This window comes from Carex rostrata, chromosome 3 (genome assembly GCF_964058835.1).
Source record: "Carex rostrata chromosome 3, lpCarRost1.2, whole genome shotgun sequence".
In the NCBI taxonomy this organism is placed as follows: domain Eukaryota; kingdom Viridiplantae; phylum Streptophyta; class Magnoliopsida; order Poales; family Cyperaceae; genus Carex; species Carex rostrata.
Window position 1 is genome coordinate 806,354 of NC_135920.1, and position 24,015 is coordinate 830,368.

General features: G+C 35.3%; 2 protein-coding genes across 2 annotated transcripts; one reads left to right on the forward strand and one right to left on the reverse strand.

Annotated features, from left to right (window-relative positions):
• Nucleotides 1-3,337: 3,337 nt before the first annotated feature.
• TIF3H1 (translation initiation factor 3 subunit H1) lies at nt 3,338-9,127 on the forward strand. Its single transcript, XM_078300232.1, has 12 exons — nt 3,338-3,474; nt 3,588-3,673; nt 4,589-4,705; nt 5,519-5,622; nt 6,106-6,172; nt 6,556-6,689; nt 7,099-7,147; nt 7,257-7,328; nt 7,438-7,539; nt 7,635-7,702; nt 8,263-8,415; nt 8,851-9,127. Exons 1-12 carry the CDS (start codon nt 3,465-3,467, stop codon nt 8,906-8,908), a joined length of 1,020 nt encoding a protein of 339 aa, XP_078156358.1. The 5' UTR covers nt 3,338-3,464; the 3' UTR covers nt 8,909-9,127.
• A 188-nt stretch (nt 9,128-9,315) lies between these two features.
• On the reverse strand, nt 9,316-10,980 carry LOC144552122 (nod factor hydrolase protein 1-like). Its single transcript, XM_078300234.1, has 2 exons — nt 9,700-10,980; nt 9,316-9,595 (listed from the first exon to the last, which is right to left on the reverse strand). The coding sequence occupies exons 1-2, from the start codon at nt 10,760-10,762 to the stop codon at nt 9,381-9,383; spliced, it is 1,278 nt and encodes a 425-aa protein (XP_078156360.1). The 5' UTR covers nt 10,763-10,980; the 3' UTR covers nt 9,316-9,380.
• Between the last annotated feature and the right edge of the window lie 13,035 nt (nt 10,981-24,015).

Genomic DNA, 24,015 nt, shown 5'->3' on the forward strand with positions numbered 1-24,015 from the left:
CTATCCCCGAAGCTATTTGAATTACGATGTATGTAGCGAGTCATTGTTTGATAAAAACTGTATACCATTGCATGGTTTCCATACCTTTTTGAATGCATAAGATCAAGATAATTCATTGGTACCTGTGAATACGGCACCATTTGCAAAATTTGGAAATCAAGACTCCGCTGATCCTAGGGATCGGTGGAGGTGTAGTATGGGATCTTCCGTGGCCAGGTTCTCTTCAGGTGTGAAAATTGCTCCACCGATCCTACGGATTGATGGATGCTAGTTTTCGAAAATTCGATCAAATTAGGCTTGTTCCGTTAAAATAATTTAAAGGAATTCTATTTAAAAAAAAGCTCCTCTCATCGAAACGGTGACGTGATTCCTCAAACGCAAAATGGAGAAGTAATTCGAGTCCTGTCTGTGATTAGAATCAGCCAAAAGTGAAGGAATGATTTCAGTTGGCCTAATTTAGATTAGGAATAGTATCTCTGCGGAGTTGTTCCGTGCGGAACTTTTAATTTATTTTAGATCGAATGAAACATATTAGATCTTATCCGAATTGAAAACAAAAATTAATTTGCGGGGCTTTTAATCTGATCCGTCCGATCCAAAATAAATAGACCACTGTTACGTTACGGAATTTTAACAATTAATTTCTGAATATTTTAAAGGCAAGAATTGAAAATCGTGCTAACGAAATAGAAATTTAAATCTTAAATTATGCTTCTCTAAATAAGTACGTCAAGTGTGAATCGAAACCGCGTTGAAATTTTGACACTTTATAGGCTCAGTGCGTCCGCACTCATGGTGAGTGCGGATGGAAACAACGAGGTTGTCTCTATCTGGAAGGAAACAACGAGGATGATTGCAGAGTTTTTTTTATTGTGATATAGTTTTGACTCTGACTGTAGTATTTCGACTTTGGCATTCATGTTGGTATTATGTTGTTTGCACTTTACATTTCATCATTTCTATTCGAACAAAAACAACTTATTAGTTACAAAAATTATGTTGTTTTGCTTATGTGAACTGATTGATTTGGTTTGAACTAAGTTATGAACTTTAATATCATTTTTGATTGTATTGTTGAACTTTAATAATACATAAAATTCATAAAATCCAGATACAGTACAAAATAATATAATACCGTCAAGTCCATAAAATAAAACAACATAAAATTCATACAACAACAACCAGTTCAAACATAGCAATTATACAAATCGTTACAATTCAAACATAAAACACTACAACATCATACAATTTAGACTAAGCCTTACGAGCTGAGGAACTTGCTCCCTTCTTTTCCTCAGTCCGACGGACACACGCAGGACACTCCCATTTAGTGAGACGAGCGTCATTCACCGGATCTGCATACGGGTCCATGCAATTGGGGTCAACAGCTTTGCCACATTTATAACAAAATAACATATCCACCATATTTCCCTTTATGTTACATAAGCAGCACTGTCCCCATACAGGGGGAGGGATCCTGTCTACCCAGCCTTCCATCACCATTTTTCTAATTGATGGATCAAGAGTGCTCATAAATTCTTTATTATTTTTGGGTTGAAATATTTTTTCCAAATTCCTCATCGCATAGGCTTCAGCCGTCCAAAAATTATTAATAAGTGTTCTTTTTTCTTCACGTTCGGTTTGAGTTCTTCCTCTATTTTTTTCAACTTTGGATGCCATTGTAACTAGGGTTTCAAATGACAGTAATGGATTAGACTTGTATTGATTCTAAATAAGGAATGGATTAGACTGATTGAACAGTAATGGATTAGACTAATTGAACAAGAATCAACGGCTATTTAGAAAATAATTAAAAAAATATTAAAATAAAAAAATATTAAAATAATTAATTTTTTTTTAAATAATAAAATATTTAAATTACCTGTAGCTGTAGTCGCCCTGAAAATCATCGGAAATCGCCAAAAAAATCGCCTTCAGCTCTTTCTCCCTTCTCTCTGCCTTTGGGGTGGGGTGGTAGAATGAGTTTGGAGTGAGGAGAGAGAGAAAAAATCGGGTTAAATAGGCACGGTATGGACCCCTAGGAGACCGCCCGTGGGGGGGGGGGGGGCGGTTTGATATACATGCAATTTACTTAAAATATATTGATATACATGCAATTTACTTGCCAAAAAAAATATATATATATATATACATATTTAAAAAAAAATATATTGATGTACATGCAAAAAAAATATGCAATTTTTAAATAAATATTGATATACTTCAAAATAATTTGTATTGATGTCATCCGGGTGGGGGTTTACTGTGTACCAAACCGCCTGTGGGGGGGGGGGGGGGGTTTCCTCCCTAGCAGACCGCCCGTGGGTCAGGCGATTTGCTTATTTAGTGGGCCGCCCGTGGGCCTGGCGGTTGGGTTATTTTTGAAAAAAAACAGAACTGATGGTTATTTTTAAAATTAACTTTTTTTTCTTAAGGGTATTAATAAAAATGGTCGAACTTTATGCCTTTGTTATTTTCCTCTACAATATAAAAGCTCAAATTAATTAAAACGAAAATATCTTAAATATAATTTCTGAAATTTTTTTGCTTACCACCTCAATAAATCAGAATTAAATGAATACCATCCATTAATTCCAAATTTAGATTCCACCATGTTCGCAGACTGAATCCGCGCACGGATTTCAAGCGGTGCGCGCACTGAGTATGCATACCGATTTTGATTTTTTTAATATATTTTTTTGAATTTTTTTACTAATCCGTGCGCATATCCAGTATGTGGACGGATTTTTTTTATTTATTTTTTATTTTTTAGTTCTGTTATGAATTGTTTGAAAATTTTTTGACTAAATTTTTTTTTCTGTTATGCGTATATAATTTGTAGTATAAAATATTTATCAAATTGTGTGTGTAATTTGTAGCGATTTGTGCACCAACTTACTACAAAATGTTGCTCAAATTGTGTGCATAGTGTGTTGTAGTAATATTTAGCTCAAATTTAGTCAAAAAATTTATTTGTTAAATAAGTGCGTTTTATTTTCTACAATTTCACCGTCAATTTTTTTGTGTACATATAATTCTAAATACCACAAAACGAAACATAATATAACATAATTTTTTTTCAAACAATTCATAACATAACTTAAAAAAAAAAGAATCTGTCTACATACTGAATATGCGCACGAATTAGTAAATTTTTTTTAAAAAATATTAAAAAAATCAGAATTGATATGCATATCCAGTCCGCGGACCAATTGGGATCTGTGTGCGAATTCAGTCTGCAAACGTGATAAAATCTGAATTCGGAATTAATTGATGATATTCATTTAATTCTGATTTAATGGGTGTGGTAACAAAAAAATTTCGGATATAATTTTCTCACTGCTTTGCTTATCGCGGTATCGCCCCTTTCGGAAACGCTGTTTGCTGTTTCATCTTACGCGACGCGAGTGCCTGAAAGAAAAACCCTAGACTCGCACGCCTGTCCCGCCGCCCTTCCTTCAACAATGGCGAATCGTAAGAGAGAAACATGAAACTATAGCTGTCTTATAAAGTGTAAACCATATCCATCACGTTTTTGCTGGTTTCCTATTTAAAATGGATTTCTTGTTTTGTTTTTGGGATTTCAGCAACAACGGGGAGATCGTTTCTACAAGCAATGACATCTGTAGAGGAGGTGGCACCACCTGTACGAGTTGTCCAGATGGAAGGACTGGTATTTTTTTATTTTTTCTTTTGAGTTAGAAATTTTGGTTTTCTCTTTCTTGTTTGTTGTGTGCATTCTTAGATGTCGGAGAAATCTGGGGTCAATTGTATCAATTCAGATAGTAGTGAGGGAAAGGTCAGAATGAATTTGATTGCACACAGATACAATTTACTATGTGTATAATTTATTGAATTCTTGCTTGATGTGTATTCAGGAACTTTATTGTATGCTTGTAATATACTCAGATAGGCATTTCCGATGCACTAGTCTAAGTTCCTGGCATGGTTTCCTACTTAACTAGTTAACACATGTTAGACACCAAAATATGGTAAAAAATGCTGTGTGCGGCTTCACTCGAGGCCCGTACCACCCACATCGTGCCTCTTAGCAAGAAAGCTGTCCAGATTTCTACGACAATGATTATTTTAATCCTTAAACTATTGATTATACTGTTATTGCCTCAGAAAATTATAGCATTACAATCATACCTTTATATGACCCTTTTCTAGGCTGGGTGAGTCAAGAATTTTGCCTATTCTGCCTGGTCTGGTTTTAGTACATGGTTCAGCTTACATGAATTTCGTTAGGACATGTTAAACAGGGCTGATGCTTTACAAGTTAAGGGTTTGACATTAGTATGTTAATGGGTTATATTTAGAATTTCTGAACAATTATGAGTTGATATTGAAAGTTGAAGGTTCGATGCTTGTTTGTCAATGGCTGATACTTGGTTTAAGTGAGGGTTAGGGTTGATACTATTTTATATACTTCACCTTTTTTTTCTTAAAAAATAACTTGGCGAGCCTATTGATGGGAGACATGTAACTTTTCTGGATTGGTGGGTCCACCCTGGATGAACCATATCAATTTTGAAAAATAAATCAGTGTTTGTAATATAATTTCTTTACTGTTTTGAAATGACAGGCTGTATTAAAGATCATAAAGCACTGTAAGGAGTTCTCTCCAGCTCTGGTTACTGGTCAGCTCCTAGGATTGGATGTTGGCAGTGTACTTGAAGTCACCAACTGTTTTCCTTTCCCTGTATAATTCTTTCCCACCCCTTTTTCAAAGAGAAAATTGACAGATGTGATTTCTTTTCTATGGTTTGTCCGATTTATTCTCCAGCATATATAGACTGTTCGTCTCTGCTCATTATGTTTATGACTAGGGGTGTCAAGGTCTGGTCGGGTCAGCATTAGTTTGGTAGTTTCCTCCTACCCTCCCTGACCCGACTTGGGTAAATTCTTTTTGACCTGGACCCAACCCGATCTGACCTGTGTAACTTGATTACTTATTTTATTATTTTTTTTTAATTTATTTATGCATCTTAATCTTAATTAATATACAGGTAATATTAATTAGTGTGCAATAAAACTTGATTAGTGATAAATTTCAAACTGTCCTGAGAAACACAGTTAAATGGGTTGGGTCCGCCCTGACCTGAAACGGGTTAAAGATTCTAACCCCGTATCTGACCCATTTAACCATCTGGTCGGCTCAGGTCAGAGGCCAGAAATTGGCACCTCTACTTCTGGCGCTTCTGTTATGAAAGCTTGGGTTCTTTCCAAAAATCAACAAAAATTTATCCGATCCTTGTATGTATACCTTTTGTTTTAAAAGCCTGATTTTTGGGCGTCATTTGCAAACTGTTCAAAGAAAAAGGTGCACAATGTGATTTCATGACAAGTATTGCATGTTATTTACAATTAAGGAATTTGACCACACTGGTCATGAAATATACAAATAAGTATTGTTACTCCCGGCAACACTAGATAACTATTATGACTTTGATTTAATAAATTGGCAGCACTTTGTTCTCAATGGGTGAATATTTACATTCAATGTGTTTTTCAGACAAGGGAAGAAGACGAGGAGTTGGAAGCTGATGGGGCTAATTACCAGCTTGAAATGATGCGTTGCTTGAGAGAAGTCAATGTGGATAATAACACTGTTGGATGGTATGTTCCGTGGAATAAACCCAAGCAATGATTCAGATGTTTGTTAGTAATCTACCTTGCCTAGACCCTAATCAATCGTTACTATACCTATACTATTTTTACTATGATGCGGGTAGAACAAATTCATATAGTAGATTCAGGGAGCTGTCACTTATTTTGTTTTTTTTAAGACCGTAAGAATGGTGTTATGGTTTTATAATCTTGAAAAGTTACCACATATGTCTGCATAGGCTTCTATGTGTTTATTTTTCTACGTAGTATTTCATTAATATCAGGGGCGGAGGGAAGCAGGGGGGAAGAAGACCAAAAGCCCCCCTATACATTGTATTTTTTTTCTTTCCATTTTGTTAGAATTATACTATCCCCCCCCCCCCCCCCCCCCCCCCCGGTAAAATGAAATTACACAACACTTATTATTCAGCCCCCCAATCTTAATTTTCCGACTCCCCTGCTTGATATCTTGTATGTTTTATATTTAATCAGGTATCAATCAACTTTGTTGGGATCTTTCCAGACAGCAGAGCTAATTGAGACATTCATGAACTACCAGGTATTACACTGAATACATATTATTTTTCTGGATAGACAAGTCTAATTTTTTTTTTCTTTTTTGCCAAAAATAAAATCTTGAAGGTATGTTATTTTTATTATTATTGTTTCCTTGATTATTATTTTTTAGAGCAAAAGAGGCACCATTGACGAATTGGTAAACCAAATGTGGTTTCCTCCTACTCTTGTTACCAGTATGTACCACATGATAGTTAGTTGTATCATACTATAATGCACGAGCTTGTATGGTTAATGTTCTCTGAAAGCGGTTTATCTGGAAATGCATGTCTTCTCTCTGAGATTGCTTAATATTCAGTAGACATGTTGATGATTATTTAGTTATGCCTTATGTAACTTGAGAAAATTTCTTTCTTCAATTTTCAGGAGAATATTAGAAGATGTGTCTGTATCATATATGACCCATCAAGGTCTAATCAAGGGGTTCTAGCTCTCAAGGCCTTGAGGCTTTCTGATTCTTTCATGGAACTCTACCGTAGCAACAATTTCAATGGAGAAAAGTAATTTTTTCTCTTAATATAATTTCTATTTTTTTTTGCTAAGAGGCCTTCAATTTTTCTGTTATCATGGAAAGACTGCATTATGTGAAATTCGGAGGCAGTACACCTGAAACAGCTTTCAGTCGAGACAACCACAAAAAAATCAACATTTTTTCTTTTTATGTTGTAATTTATAGCTCAAACTATACAATTTTTGTTCAACGTGCTCCTTTGTATGCTTCTTTCTTTACTTTGGTTTCTGGTATTAAGCTATTTTGATCTACTTTTGTAATTTGACTGTAGTTTCGCATAAGTAAGCTTTATAATTTGAACAACTATGCAGTCTCTTTGTAAACTATTATAATATCTTGTTTGTTGATTTCCTCGAGATCTCATAGTTCCTATTCTTTTTAAAAAAAATCTGATCTAGGTTGAGAGAGAAGAAACTTTCATGGGCGGATGTCTTCGAGGAAATACCAGTAAAAAGCTCTCTTTTTTGTTTCCTTTCAATTTTATTTTTGTCAGGTATAAGAAACTCCTGGCAACCTGCATTTTTTATCTGATATATTTTTTAACATTAAAAACCAGATCAAGGTATCTAATTCAGCACTTATAAGTGCTTTCATGACCGAGCTTGAACCGGATTCTCCAGTCTCACAGGTGCCAGTTATTGATTTTAAATAAACATATAGATGCTCTCTCTGACATCTTATGCAATATCCTCGGTCTTAACTTGCTCAAGTTTGGTATCAATTTTCTCTTGTATTAGTGTGATTTTGACCGTCTCAAGCTATCTAGTGCTCCATTTATGGAGAGAAACTTGGAATTCCTGATCGAATGCATGGATGATCTTACGGCCGAACAAAACAAGGTCCTTTTAACTCTTTTTAAGTTAATAGTATTATAGTTCCAGTTCCCATTTTTTATGGTAAGTTGTTAAACCAACTTTCTTTTTCTTAAATTTAGTTCCAATACTACTACCGAAATCTTTCAAGGCAACAAGCACAACAGCAGGGGTGGCTCCAGAAAAGAAGGTAACTTATCTAACTGATAGTGCTACATTTTCTGAGGTGTGGCTCCAGAAAAGAAGAGGATTTATATCTAATTATTAGTGTTACATTTGATAACAGTCCATGATATTGACAGAATCTTTTTGCCTAATTAGGTAAAAGTAAAATAGCATTCTTGGTGTCTTTGAAATATTAAAGCAACATTTATCATCATGCTTAGTTATTTTTTGTGTGCGTGTTCATGTGCGTTTTGGATTGGGTGGGTGGGGCTGCAAGACATTAGCACCTTCTGAGCAAGCAGTTAAACATAGGAATTGCCCAGATTTTCCCCATGTTTTGAAGTGTTTATGGATACTTTCTCATGTCAGATGTCACATAAGCCTTCAAGATGTTTGGTATATCTCGAAGGGGTAATACTGTATACAGGAAGTGCCACATTTGCATACTTAAAAGGAGGGGTCATAATGTGGGAATATCTCCCAAGTTCTACAGGAGTCCATGCGATTTTCTAGGAGTTAAATGGACATTGTGCCTTTATTTTATTTTCTTATTATGTTTTGTGTGATTGGTGAAACTATGAATAGGCAAGAGAACATGGTGAGGAAAGCAGCGGGGGAGGAGCCATTACCAGAAGAAGACCCAGCAAACCCTATTTTCAAGCCGATACCCGAGCCATCTCGGCTTGATAGCTACCTCATCACCAATCAGATATCTAATTATTGCAACCAAATCAATGGGTACCTTTCTCTCTCCCTCCGAATTCAGGGACCTTGTATGGTTATATACAAAAGAATGGAGATCTTTCCATGCTTAAATGAAATCTCATTAAAACCAATGTGGCCTCAATTGCTTGCTTTTACAATCAGGTGGACAACTTGAGTCTCCGACTTACTTAATTGTCTCAAGCAACCTTGGTATCACATTGAGCCTTAGTTAAAGCCCTATCATCATTGAACTTGTATATTGAAATGAACTACTCTCAATTAACCCACATCCTCAGTATACCCCCATTGCACTGGTGTCTCAAATTTGGCCAAATTCACCAAGAATTTGCCTTGACAACCCTTTAACCAAGAATAACAACATTAATTAGGCCTGTATATAATCCAGTTAGGTCCAATTATCTATCAAATGTTTAATCACAACCCATTCTGAATAATTTTGCTTTGCAGAGCTTCTGGGCAGGGTTTCTGCAAATTGAACTTGATGAAGGCTTTGCATGAGAACTAATGATGGAGCTTGTATTGTTCTCGGCAGTTTACACTTTTAATTAGTTCAGATTTTGAAATCTGCTATCATATTTTTGCCCTATTTTGCTCTTAGTATTGTTTAAGAAGTTTCGTCACTAGATTTTATGTAACAAAATTTTCATATCATGCTAGGAAGTGTTACTGGAGTTGAGCAACTCATGTCAATGTCATTTTATGTTGGTTTAATTCTTTTTGATCATTTTTTTTTCCAATTGCAACTGATTATCCAGAATATAAATATTGTTTCCAGTTGTTATAATTTACAGTTCATTTAAAACAATAAAATATTACATTTACTAAGCAGAAAAATAATGAATTGTCAATTCTTAAATAAAAACAACAGTTGGGACTTGGGAGACGGCTTGGCAATTCTCCGATCTCATTGATCAACGGTGTTATAAATTTTGTTCTACTCCTTTCAGTGTATCTAAGCTAAGATGGAATGAGGATGTTCAAAACAGAATAAACATCATCGGACTTGAAATTAGGATGCAACCAACGATCATTACAGACCGTTGCATTGATCTTGACATCCCTGAAGCGGTATTAGATTCCTGTGCATTCTCTAACGGTGGCAATTCAAAAGGTGATGCAGCTGCTGCTTGTTTCATGCCGTTGCTATTCTCAGAATAAGAGGAACTTAAACTGTCATTCCAAGCCTCTGATGCTGCATTAGACATGTCAAATTAATATACTTGAATTATAAATGGGGATTCACTTCGTATCTAATATTTTTTTGGTAATAAAAATGAATTTAAGAAAGGTTATTACCTAGTGTAGAAATGGTATAATTTGAGTCGTCATAATTTATCGTCCATAAGAAGAAACCCTGCAACCTGTATCTTGATGCAAATTCAATTTTCTCTCTAATGACATCTACGCCATCAAAACTAACCCATAAATCACCCAAATAGAAGTACGTAGCTACGGTCCTATTGTCATACACAAATGCTGCAGCTTTGTTATCCATAATTAATTCTTCGATCTCGAAAAATGCCATCATGCCTGTACGGTTGCTTGCTCTTTGCTTTGGTCCGTCGGCTACAACCGCTGCACCAAGTGCATTCTTAGATTTGTTCTTTAAAACATACGACCTTCCGTAGAGAGGTATACCCATGACAAGCTTACAAGGCGGTACACCGGCATCAATCCAAGATATGATTCCATAACTTGCTGAAAAGTGAGAGGATTTGTCGTACAGTGGTGCATCGAACACTGTGACATTGGTGGAATTGTAGAACCCAAATGAGGCGACATTGATCCAATCTAGGTCATTTGACATGATACTTGTTGGGTAATCTAAATCGCCCGATGGTCCATCAAAGATGTGATTCGAGAAATAGACGGTTGCGGTAAGGAGGAGAGTTGTTGGCTCTTCATTCAACCGTACCCGAAATCTCCTGACTAAAAGCGCAAAATTTGTAATTTCATACCGTGAAATGGGAAATTGCAACATTAAATCTAAGCCATCGAACCCATTTGTGAACACATTTTGCAAAGCAGAATCGAGAAAACTATTATCCTCTGCAAAAACCGACATGTCAGGAGGTAATGATAGCAATGTCTTGAGGGTAGGATTCTTGGATTTCAGGGTTTGGGAGAAGGTGAAGAGAGATGAGTTGTCACTAGAGATAGAGGTGTAGTAGAGATGTGTGTATAGAGAAGGGTTGATTGAGGATATTGGAGCATAATGGTTTGAATTGGAGAGATAGAAACCAGCTCTGATTGGTTGGTTAGTGGGGTTGCATTGGTTTTGTTGAGGTGCAGAGAGAGCTAGTGTTGCCATGGAGAAAAGTAAAAGGAAGAGAAGGATTGAGGAGAGTGCTTGTGCCATTTTACTGAGAAGTGGCAAAGAGGGAAGGCAATAGGCAGTGCACACTGTGCACTTCTTTTTAACCAAAAAAAAAGAAGGGGGGAATTTGTTGGAAATTTTTGGCTCAAATCTGTTTAAAATGCAAAATGGAAGGAGACAATTGGGGACTGATTTTGAACCATTTAGTATGAATATTAATTGTTTTGTTTTAATGTGGATACTATTTTGTTTTTGTTTTAATGTGGAAGTAGGGTCAAGAGAGAGAAGCCTCTGATTTTATGTAAATAAGCGAATCATTGGACATTTTATAACGAGTCATTGAGTTTTTTGTTTAGACGCGTTTACTTTCATGGTTTCCACAGCTTTTTCATAGGAACCCACGGTTTTCTTATTTCCTTCCAAAAGTTTTACTGTAAGTACAATGTGGACTGTTGAGAAAGGAATTTAAACTATACCTTAACAGTTTAGAGAAAAGTGAGTTATTTTTTCTTCTTTCTTTTCTTCCGTTTTATTCAATAAACTAAATAAGATTGATATAGAAAAATTTGCTAGTTTTCTTCATTTTCAAGCATATCCAGTGTGTCAAAGGAAATCATAAAAGCTGTAGAGTTTGTGAGGTTCTAAAAAATTCAGTTGGAATGGATTTTTTTCATGGTTTGTCTGGTTTTGGATTTATAATCTGTGAAAAGAATGCTATTCCATCATCTGTTGAGAAGCGGGGCAGGTTTGATGGCATTAGGTTCAAACCAGTTCGATATCATTGTTAGTATTTGATATGAACTTAATATATTTAATAGTGAAAAAGAGAATACAAATTTAACTTCTATTATGAATATTTTCTTACTTTCTTACAAATTATGAATGACAATATCTTAATTTATAAGCTACATGGTGCCCTTTAAATAACGTGGAACATAAATGTCATTAAATATGACACAGATACTAAGTCCATGAATTACATAACTCAATATAACTCTAGAAAACCTAAACATTTAATCTATCTAAAAAATCCAAATACATTCACTCTAACCATTTGAGTAATTGACCAATTAATTAAGTTTATTATTTCCAACCGTCAGCTTAAAACCGTGTCAATCGACTTCATGATTCGTGTGTGCCGCTTCAATATTCGTACAACAGATCAAACGTGTACAAATCATGAAGCAAATCGAACGGTTCCGAATAGACATCAAACGCGCCCCACTTTCCATTTGTTGTTATATGCCTGTTTGTTTATTGCAAAGTTCTTACTTGATTGGTGCATTCTGTCAGAAAACATCTCTTTTATTGTAGAAGTTAAATTCGCAAGGACCACTTTGACATTTTACTCCCAAATGAAGACGCACAAGCAACAGTTTTTCACTTCACAGTATATCACAAGGAACAGTATTAATTCATTCATGAGCGCCAGTTGTATCTGAATCTTCTGTGGCAGTTGCAAAACATCCCCAGGTATGGCGAGTCAATGCACCAGTCTCAGGACATGTACAAGGAACTGGTACGTATTTTTTACAAGTGAAACAGTTCTTTACTTGATTACTTTATAGGTTTCTCTGAGCATTATGCCATGGTCATGTATGGCTTTGTCCATTTCCCAGTTTCCATCTGATTCCTTCTTGGAATCACAAGTCTAGATCCAAATTTGTTATCTTATTATTAAATAACGTTTCTATATATTTTATTTTTTGCTTAATCAGTGTTTCTGGGGAACTACCGAACTAGGTTCCACCTTTAAATGTTTCATGTTTATAACAAAGCAATTAAGCAAATTATGTGACTTTGCTTTATTTTACATTTTTATCCAAGTTTTATGTAAGAAGAATACAAATGAAGTTGTGCAAATGATTGTCTACATGTGAATGTCAGCTTGCCAGTGTCGTCTTTTAGTTTCCTTTAAAAAAGAACCTAGCTAATTGCCTACTTCAAACAAATGTACTCTTATGTTATGGTCACACTGAGTTGTCAGCAAAACCATGTGCCTTTGCTACAAAAGATGTCTGTAGAGAGTGAGAGGAATGACTTGATGTCCTTTGTGTAGTCTGTAGTGGCGCTATTTATTGCCTACTGGTCCTTTATTGATATTCTCGATTCAACCCTCAGCCAAGTCCAGGATTCAAGATCAATTTCAAAAAATAACTTGTAATTAGTTGGTTTGATTTTTGTTCAGCTTCGTTTTTCAGTTCGTTGCAAAAAGAATATGAAGTTATTTGCCAACTTTTTTTACTCTCTTTATATGCTCTATCATGAAAAGAGAAGCTTGTTGTAAGAAAAAGATGATCTATACTATATATGTCTCACAACATCAAATCAGCGAATATTTAATTTATGTACAGTTCACAGAACGAACAAGTCGGGTCGATTGCTTGTGATTGACTCGGGTAAAATCAAATTCATGTCGACTTGGCTCGTTCTGATATGAGCCGATCAAACTTTACTTAACTCGACTGCACTATATTTTGAATGTGAAATATCTATAGCAAAACGGATTCGTTACTGATTCCCAACAAAAGCCCGTAGCATTTCTGGGTTTTGACTGGAGAAAAATGATCAGGTCCGATCGATTTCAGTGAACTACAAATCGAATATTTGATAGTAGTAACTTTTAACCCGCTCTCCATTTATTGTTTAGTCTCCCAAAGCTGTTTAGCTCAATTTAGGCCCAATCTTTTAGGTCAAATTATGGCCCGTTATATAAGCCTCGGTCACAGTACCATTGATTACTCCGCCCAAGTTCGTCGTGGATGGAACGGAAAGCGGTTCCAATATTAGATCCGAATCATCTCTCTTATCCGATCCAACTAGACAGTTTGTAAACTGTTTACTGTTTACAGTGAGGTTAGCGTGCGCTATGCAGTATGTTCACCAACCTCTCTTTTGATGAGCATAATTCTATTGTCGTCGGATATGTTTTAGGAGACATGCTGATTGAGATTGCTTGATGGAATTTGAGTCTAAATCTAATTCCTCTTATACATTCTCCCTTGTCTTGCTCTTGTCCCTTTGACATCCTAGCTGGGTATTTTAAAACCATAGTCTCATGAACGTGAAAAAGGTGTGGAGCCCAACGTGTTTCCTTAAATTAGTGAGGTTTGTTCTTTCTCTTCCGCTCCGTGGAACCTAGCTGAACTACAAAGGTAATTTTACTTTCTTAGTTGTACATGTGTGGTATCCAGTTACTATCTGCTGAACTTGTTAACCACTACTGACTACTGAGGTTTGGTCTTGGCATCAGGCTGAGTTTGACAAAATAAAAGTCACAATAATTGCTTAGTTTTCATAAAAGCCTAATACAACACAATAACGCCAATAATTTTTCTAATTATGCCTCAAATTATTGAGCCTATTGCTAGCTGTAATACTCACCGGTGTTGTTACTTTGTATTATTATAAGGATCCTGATAACAATACCCGCAAAAAACCCCACACAAACTGCCAAAAATATCATGGGGGGGACCGCTCAATAATTAATACTCTGCAGAAACTGTTAGTATTTAACTTGAAGCGTCAAAGTATTTATCGTGAATTTGCAAAGTGTTAATCCCTATGCAATGATCTCTATTTAGGAAAGAATAAATCAATCCATTAGTTGTTCCGTACAAAATTTCCTTTTTTTTGAATCATCCTTGCACAACTGGGGACCATTAAATAAACAATCCCCTCATAAATACTTGCCATTTATCCCCGCACAAATTTTCCTTTTTTTTTTTTTTCTGGATTGTCCCCGCACAACTGGAGACCATTAAATAAACTATCCCCTCACCTTATGATAAATACTTCTCAGACATAATGATAAATACTTTATGATACATTGATAAATACTTTATGTTACATGGATAAAAACTTATCAGACATAATTGCAACTTTCAGTACAATATGAATGATAAATACTTCTCAGACATAAGGATAAATACTTTATGATACATTGATAAATACTATATGTTACATGGATAAATACTTATCAGACATAATTGCAACTTTCAGTAAAATATCAATTATAAATATTTCTCAGACATAATGATAAATACTTTAGGTTACATGGATAAATACTTCTCAGACATAATTGCAACTTACAGTAAAACATCTGTGACAATGATAAATACTTCCCATATATAATCGTAAATACTTGTCAGAACAATGATAAATACTTTCTTGAACTTTGTTCTTGAACTTGTAGATAAGTAATGTTTAATCAAATCAAAGTATTATCATGTCAGGGACAATGATAAATACTTCTCAGGCATAAGGATAAATACTTGTCAGAACAATGATAAATACTTTTTTGAACATCAATAAACAGATAAATATTTATTAGCGGGAATTGTTATTAGAGGATAGTATAATTAATGCGGGGATTGTTATTAGAGGATAGTATAATTAATGCGGGGATTGTTATTAGAGGACAGTATAATTAATGTGGGGATTGTTAATTAATGCGGGGATTGTTATTAAAGGGCAGTAATTAATGCGAGGATAAATGAAAATTCTTAGAGGAATTAATGCGGGGATAAAAGACAGTTTAGGGAGTTAATTTGGAGAGAGAGAGTGCGGGGTTAAATGGGGGGGACAGGGGTGAGGGGATCAATATAATTATTCTTATTATAATGTACGCATCATTATCTAATAAATAAGTACCCCCATTTCTTTCGCAGATAAATGAATGATTTGATGGTAGATAGAAAGAATGAAGATGTAGGGATGATTTGATGTTGTTGTACGTACCAATGGATTTGAAACTAGTGTTAATTTTAGGCTAGAGCTTATTTGATGAGTTGCAGTATTTAATACTGTTGAGACTAGGGCTGATTTTATGTAGTTGCTAAAATTCATACTCCTTGTATTACTTTGTAATCCTAATTTGTATGATTTATCTTGTAAATGATATCTACTTATTATGTTGTGCTTTAAGAAAATTATTTTTTGCTAATATGTTTGTAAGCATTACTTAACCAAAGATACCTTATTCTTCTTCTTAGGAATTTCTAGTGTATCCATGTAAACTTCTAAAATAGCTAATATTCCCATGAAAACATCATAATATTCTATACCCCATGAAAACTTTAAAAAATTGCTTCCATCCTCTATTATTTGTTTAACCTTTTATTTAGTTATTTTAAAAATTATTTTAAATCCCCATGCATTGCAATGTATGGTAGACTTACTCCTCTTATAGTATAAAAGTTCTTCAGCAAAATAAAAAAATTAGGTTTTTCTTAAAATGGAATTGGTAATTTGGAAGAGATGAGGGTATATTTGTCTATTCAATTTTTAAAATAGCTAACTAAACAATTAAATGAATAAAAGGGGATGGAAGCAATTTTTTAAAGTTTTCATGGGGATATAGGATATTATGATGTTTTCATGAGAATATTGGCTATTTTATAAGTTTACATGGGTACACTGGACATTTTCCCTTCTTATTATTATAATAGAATGGTTCCAGTCCTAACTAAGTTTTAGCCTAATATTAGCATATGTTGTTGATGTACCAGTATATCATTAGTTTCCAACAAGTAGCAAACTTATAACCACAACCACTTTATTAATTGTTGAAGTTACATCATATACACTTAAAAATTACACATCACAAGAAAAACAAAAGAAAATTAGCAAGAAAAACTAATAACCACAATTATGAAAAGTACAAGTACATAGCTTATGATCGCATTTGGTAGTCAAACAAATATCATAATGTTTTCATATATCCAAATTACTTCAAAAAAGATTTTAACCGAATAGTCCAAAAAACTTATTGTTCGTCCTTTGTGAATGAATCTTCATATTCAGTTTATCATGTACACATCATCTATAATTTTTTTTTTGCCTAAAATAATATTCTTACAAGGTAAACTTGAAAGTCATGATGGTGTACACAACAAGAATGAGACACTTTTCGCGAGAATAAAAAAGTGACTTTTTACGACGGAGTACCGTCATTGTTCAACTTTTTCTTTTTGTGACGGTACTTTTCGCGAGGGAGTACTGTCATAAATGCGTTTTTTCCCTTGCGAAAAGTGTCTACTCTGTTGTTGTCGTACCGTAAAATTCCATTTTCTTTGGTGTACCCTATGTTCAAGCTTCCGTTACAGCTACTGATATTGCTATATCTGACCTATTGTTTTGACCAATTTCAGTACCAAAACACGAATTCTGAGCCATCAAATAACATCTATTATAATGATTATGTGTAGAATTTGGTACTGCTGTGCTTTCATTCTTATCTTGCAGGAAAATTGGTGAAATCAAGCGAATTGCTGAAGTTGAGAGACCTTGATGCGACCCTCATCAGACTTGACGCGAGGCGCATCAACCACTCAGAGCCGCACCAGTAGGTCGCAGCACCATTGCATGCGAGGCGCATCCATCACACTCCGATGCAGGTCGCTTCAGTGGTGATGCGGGTCGCATCGCGAGTTTCCAGAGCAGACAACAAAGGCCCAATAAGGGCCCAGAATTGAAAGACTCGTTTTGAAAAGTCTATAAATAGACCACCCCTGCCACCAGAGAAGGGGTTCCGAATTTGAAGATTCAAAACCTCAAGAATTGGAGTATTGATCAAGGAAGAGAGGAAGGAGGGAAGATCCTTGCTTGATTCGGTTTCATCATGATCCTATCTCTTATCTCATATCTTATCTTTTCTTTCATGATGCTTGAGTAGATCTTTCTTGTTTCTAGGGTTGATGTAGTCTAAAGCTTTGATTGTATGAATTGCATTTGAATTTGAGTTGTTCTTGTGATCAATTGATTGAGTATTATTCTTTCATTGCTTGATTTTGATTGTTTGAATCTTGATTGTCTATTGTTGAATGTTTTTTGCATCTCTTCTAATTTCTTGACTTGATCCTTCTTGCAATTTAATCAAGCACATGAGGTAGGTTAGAAATCTGAAAAGATAGATCAATTGAACCAAAAGGTGAGATTTCCATTTATTGAGAGATAGTGGATACCTTCAGCAAACCGATCAATTGACTTAGATTGAACACAAATAAACGAGAGTTGGAAGTTGTAGATCTAAGAAGGTGAAATTGCAATTCCTTACTAAGAAGGTGCTAATAAACGAGAGTTGAGGCTCAGGAATTGTAGGTAGGGTCAGTAGAACCTTGCACAATCGAATAACTCAGAAACAGGTGCAATGCTGCATTCACTCGAGGGCCATGCGAGCCGCATGGGAGACCATGCGGGTCGCATCACTAGGGTCGCATCAGAGATGATGCGAGTCGAGTGAAGGTCCAGAGAGGCAAAACTGAGGATGAAATCTAAAACCCTGGAAACATCCTTTTAAACTTGACTGAAACAAACATTTATTTTCTTTTGCAATCTTTTGTTATTGAATTGAGAAATTGAAACGAATTCAAACCAAACTTTTCACTTCTAGTACCTAACTCGGATTTGTAGGAATTTAGAATCGAATTAAACCGTCCCTGAGGATCGATACCTGATTGTACTATTAGACAAAGGTTGTGCACTTGCAACCTAATACGAAAGCTCAATCACGGTTTAAAAGGGTACAGCTAGCTGTACCTGAAACTTTGTGTGCACGCTTTTGTGCGAACAGCTACCAACAAACAAACAAAAAATTGCAAGAACATATATACCACTTGAAGCTTCTACTAGTAACATGTGTACTTCACATTGATCCAAGAATAAAATTTAAATATTTAATTCATGCATGAACACAACTTAGTTGTCACCATTAAGTAGCATATATAATTCATACACATTGACCGCATAAACAAAAATTAACAGCAACTTCACAAAACCATAACATTACATACCAAAAGTTTGCATTAGACAGAATAAATTGGATATTACATAACCATGTCAAGATTACATCACATATTAATTATATGTCATTTCTTCTCCAAGTTAATGTCTCTAAAAAAAAGCACCATATCAATTTTTTTCTTTTTCCATTTGAGGAGAAAATCATATCAGTAATTAATGAAAATTTTAATCACATTGATTAAAAAAAATACAATTTTGTTCATACCCTGTAGGCACAAATATCTAAATCAGTAAAACTCACATACTTTGATCCAATCAGTGCTTGAACAGTGTTCCATATGGCAATAAAAGAGAGCAGTTGCAGCACTAAACAACACACCAATTGAAGATCTTTGCAGCACTCTAGTAGTGTCTCCATATGGAAAGAGAATATGGTAGTTGCATCCCAATACAACACTCCAGTTGAAGGTCTTTCTAGCAAACTAGTATTGTCTCCAGATGGTAAGAGAAGAGGGTGGTTGCAATCATAATACAACACTCCAATTCAAGGTGTTTGCAGCATTCTAGTAGTGTGTCCAAATGGTAAGAGAAGATGATAGTTGTAACCATAATATAACAATCCAATTGAAGGTGTTTGCAGCACTTTAGAAGTGTTACATATAGCAAAAAAAGAGGGTAGTTGCAACCCTAAACAACACACCAATTGATAGGGTTGCAACTACCATCTTCTCTTGTCATATTGAGACACTATTAGAGTGTTGAAAACACCTTCAATTGAAGTGTTGTATTAGAGTTGCAACTACCTTTTCTCTTGTCATTTGAAGACATTACTAGAGTGATGCAAAGATCTTCAATTGGAGTGTTGTATTAGGGTTGCAACCACCATCCTCTCTTGCCATCTAGAGACAATACTAGTGTGCTGCAAAGACCTTCGACTAGAGTGTTGTATTGGAGTTGGAGTTGGAGTTGCAACTGTCCTATTCTCTTGCCATCTACAGAACATACTTGAGTGCTACAAATACCTTAAATTGGAGTATTGTATTAGGGTTGCAACTACCCTCTTCCCTTGTCATTTGGAGACATTACTAGAGTGCTTCCAAGACCTTCAATTGGAGTGTTGTATTAGGGTTGCAACAATCCTCTTCTCTTGCTATAGGGAGACATTACTAGTATGCAACAAAGACCTTCAATTGAAGTATTGTATTAGGGCTGTAACTACCATCTTCTCTTACCATATGGAGACACAACTAGAGTGCTGCAAACACCTTCCATTGGAGTGTTGTATTAGGCTTGAAACTACCCTCTTCTTTAGCCATTTGGAGATACTACTAAGGTGCTACAAACACCTTCAATTGGAGTGTTGTATTAGGGTTGCAACCACCCTCTTCTCTTGTCATTTGGAGAAACTACTAGTGTGCTGCAAAGACATTCAACTGGAGTGTTGTATTGGGGTTTCAACTAACCTATTATCTTGTGATATGCAAACATTACTTGAGTGCTGCAAAGACCTTAAATTGGAGAGTTATATTAAGGTTGCAACCACCCTCTTCTCTTGCCATTCAGAGACTATTAGAGTACGACAAACACCTTCAATTGAAATGTTGTATTAGGATTGCAACCGCCATCTTCTATGGCCATCTTGAGAAGCTACTAGTGTGCTGCAAAGACATTCAATTGGAGTGTTGTATTGGGGTTGCAATTGCTCTATTCTCTTACTGTCACACCCCGAGACAACCCGCCACGTATTTCTACGTAAGGCGTATGCACATCACATACATTATCAATAACAACAAAAATAATGCCACATTTATTTCATAAACAACTGAGTTTAACAAACGATCATGGCGGACATGGCTAGTAGCACACGCACTGCCATGCCTGCTCAATGTATCAATTATTGAATAATGAAAAAAAAATATAAAAATTAAACAATATGTGGCAATTATTAATCATGGGTCTTTCCGCTTAGTCTCACTCTTGTCCTTGCTCGAATCATTCCTCTTCATTACCTGGAACCCACATAAAAGTGGAACGGGTGAGAGATCAAACCTTCTCTCAGTGCGGGATTTAGTTCCAGCCCAGAGCTTATAAAACATTTACTTATATTCACAAATATGATAAGAAATAGAATGCATATGTATTCCCTAATGCAATGCATCTACTAATATATATTTCCTTAATCATTCTTTCATTTTCTTTTCTCTTTCTATGTTTCTCCGACCGCAGAACTCCTGCCCGACGCCGGAAGAAAGCACTTAATTTCCTTGTTTCTTCGACCGCGGAACTCCCGCCCGACGCCGAAAGAAACCGCCAACCCAACCGCGGAACTCCCGCCTGACGCTGGGAGGCTGTCGCCCTAACCGCGGAACTCCCGCCAGACGCTAGGGTTAGACCCGTGACAGGACCGCTTTCGCCTACAGTCACGTTAACGAGGGGTCCAGTCGGACACTAGACCCAATGTATACATCCCAATATGCAAGCATATTGGCCCCTGTTCAATTACCATATTCATTCTTTTTCAAAAACACATGTATTTAATCACACAGTTCATGTCATGCTCAACACATCCTATTCATGCAAGTCCATTGGTCAATATATGAATCCTATCATTTCATGCAAGTTATTTGTGTCTACTCAAGTCATACGAATGGTTCGACAACAACATGCATAAATCCGACTAATGCAATAATAATAAACAATTTAATGACAATAGGAAAGTAAAATAGTTTTATAAAGTCTAGGAAACCCGCACCTGATATTTGAGTGAATTCTTGATTGTCCCTTACTTCACTTAAATCTTTAACAGTCGAGCCTAATAAATGGACATGTCTCCAATTAGAAATGTTTATATTCTCTTCATTTCCTAAATTTCGTTAATACTAATTTTTATACTAACATGTTACCAATCCTAACTCTTAAAATTTAATTAGTTTATTTATAAGATAGATTTGAAATCCTAATATGATAATATAAATTTATCATAAGCGAAATCATTTTGTAACTGGTTTTTGCGAAGTTGAGATCCAATATCGATCTAAGACCTGTGTAGAAACAAATTGCAGAATAAATATTCTTTACAAATTAGATTTATTAAAACTGTCATGGCTCGTTATCTTATTATGATGTGATTTTTATCATATGTGAAACTATTGACAACATAATAATAATAATAATAATAATAATAATAATAATAATAATAATAATAATAATAATAATAACAACAACAACAACAAAAAAAATTAGTGAGTTTAGACAAATATATGATTGGAGTTATCAAATACAAAATTAACTATAATTGTATACATAGTAATCAGATTTTTAATATAACTAAAGAAAATACTTCATTAATAAGAAAAGCTTCCAGATGTTACTATATTTAAATATAATTAAAGAATGCTTAGTAATAACTTTAAATTTTCAGATTATAATATAACTATAGAAAACCTTACCAAAAATCTGAGTTTTCATATTTTAAGTAGTGAATGAAATTGATTCGAAACATTAAGATCTAGTTGTCACCTTCTAATCTATTCAACTTAATGCAACAAAATAACAGGAATTTTAAATTACCTTAATGAAGAATTTTCAAAACAAAAGAGGATTTAGAGGACTTCATTGATAGCGCTGCGAAGAAATGATTGTGCTGCTTCAATCATTTTAAAAGGTCTCTTTGATATTTGGCAATGTTTCATCGTTTAATTTATTTTCAATTAAACTATATAGAGAGGGGTAATAGTTTTGATACAAAACAGAGGAGGCGGCAGGAAAAGTAAAAGAAGAGTATTTTAGGGTTCGGGTTTTAAAGGAAAAGAAAAGGAAAAGCGGGGTGTGCGTCAGGAGACGTGATTTTACAATTAAAGTTTACCAAATTTATAATTTAGGAAATAAAGTAAATGTATAAATTGATTGGACAAATCCAAGCTTTAGCAATAAAACAAAAATAGTAATTTTATTCTTCCATCCTCGATCCTTCTAACAAAATTATATAATTCAGAATTTATTTATTCTTCTAATGACATGTTATTAGTGTTTAAATAAGATATGTATTTTTTTATATTATGAAAATGTCATATAAGCATAAATATATAATGATGACTCGATTTTTTTTTTTTTCTAAACGTGACGGAACATTACACTTACCATCTGTAGACATTACTTGAGTGCTGCAAAGACCATCAGTTGGAGTGTTGTATTAGGGTTGCGACTACTCTCATCCCTTGCCATTAGGAGACACAACTAGAGTGCTTTGAAGGCCTTCAATTGGAGTGTTGTATGTTGTATTGGAGTTGGAACAACCCTCTTCTCTTACTATATGGAGACACTACTAGTGTGCTGCAAAAACCATTAATTGAAGTGTTATATTAGGGTTGCAACGACCTACTTCTCTTGCTATATGGAGACACTACTAGAGTGCTGCAAACACCTTCAATTGAAGTGTTGTATTAGGTTTGCAACCACCCTATTCTCTTGCCATTTGGATACACTACTAGAGTGCTGCAAACACCTTCAATTGGAGTGTTGTATTAGGGTTGCAACTACCATATTCTCTTGCTATTTGGAGACACTACTAGAGTGCTGCAAACACCTTCAATTGGAGTGTTGTATTAGGGTTGCAATCGCCATCTTCTTTTGTCATTTGTAGACACTACTAGTGTGCTGCAAAGACCTTCAATTATAGTGTTCTATTGGGGTTGCAACTACCCTATTCTTTTGCCATCTGCAAACATTACTTGAGTGCTGCAAAGACCTTCAATTGGAGAGTTGTATTAGGGTTGCAACCACCCTTTCTCTTGCCATCCGGAGACACTACTAGAGTGCGACAAACACCTTCAATTGGAGTGTTGTATTAGAGTTGCAACCACCATCTTCTCTTACCATCTTGAGACACTACTAGTGTGATGCAAAAACCTTCAATTGTAGTGGATTGGGGTTGCAACTGCCCTATTCTCTTGTCATAAGCATATATTACTTGAGTGCTGCAAAGACCTTCAATTGGAGTGTTGTATTAGGGTTGCAACTAACCTCTTCCCTTTCCATTAGGAGGTACTATTAGAGTGATTCGAATACCTTTAATTGGAGTGTTGTATTGGGATTGAACAACTCTCTTCTCTTACTATATGGAGGCACTACTATTGTGCTGCAAAGATCGTCAATTGGAGTGTTATATTAGGGTTGCAACTACCCACTTCTATTGTCATATGGGGACACTACTAGAGTGCTGCAAACACATTAAATTGGAGTGTTGTGCTAGGGTTGCAACTACCCTCTTCTCTTGCCATTTGGAGATACTACTAGAGTGTTGCAAACACTTTCAATTGGAGTGTGGTATTAGGGTTGCAACCACCCTCTTCTCTTGCCATTTGGAGACAGTACTAGGGTGCTGCAAACACCTTCAATTGGAGTGTTGTATTAGGGATGCAACTGCCCACTTCTCTTTCCATTTGGAGATACTACTAGTGTGCTGCACATACCTTCAACTAGAGTGTTGTACTGGGGTTGCAACTATCCTATTCTCTTGCCATCTGCAAATATTACTTAAGTGCTGCAAATAC

Bases quoted from the DNA above. Each gene is read 5' to 3' on its own strand.
- LOC144552122 (XM_078300234.1), bottom strand. From the start codon at position 10,762: ATGGCACAAGCACTCTCCTCAATCCTTCTCTTCCTTTTACTTTTCTCC. The intron at 9,596-9,699 runs GTAATAACCTTT...TGTCTAATGCAG, and splicing joins TTATACCATTTCTACACTAG to CATCAGAGGCTTGGAATGAC.
- TIF3H1 (XM_078300232.1), top strand. The intron at 6,690-7,098 runs GTAATTTTTTCT...AATCTGATCTAG, and splicing joins AACAATTTCAATGGAGAAAA to GTTGAGAGAGAAGAAACTTT. The intron at 7,703-8,262 runs GTAACTTATCTA...AACTATGAATAG, and splicing joins GGGTGGCTCCAGAAAAGAAG to GCAAGAGAACATGGTGAGGA.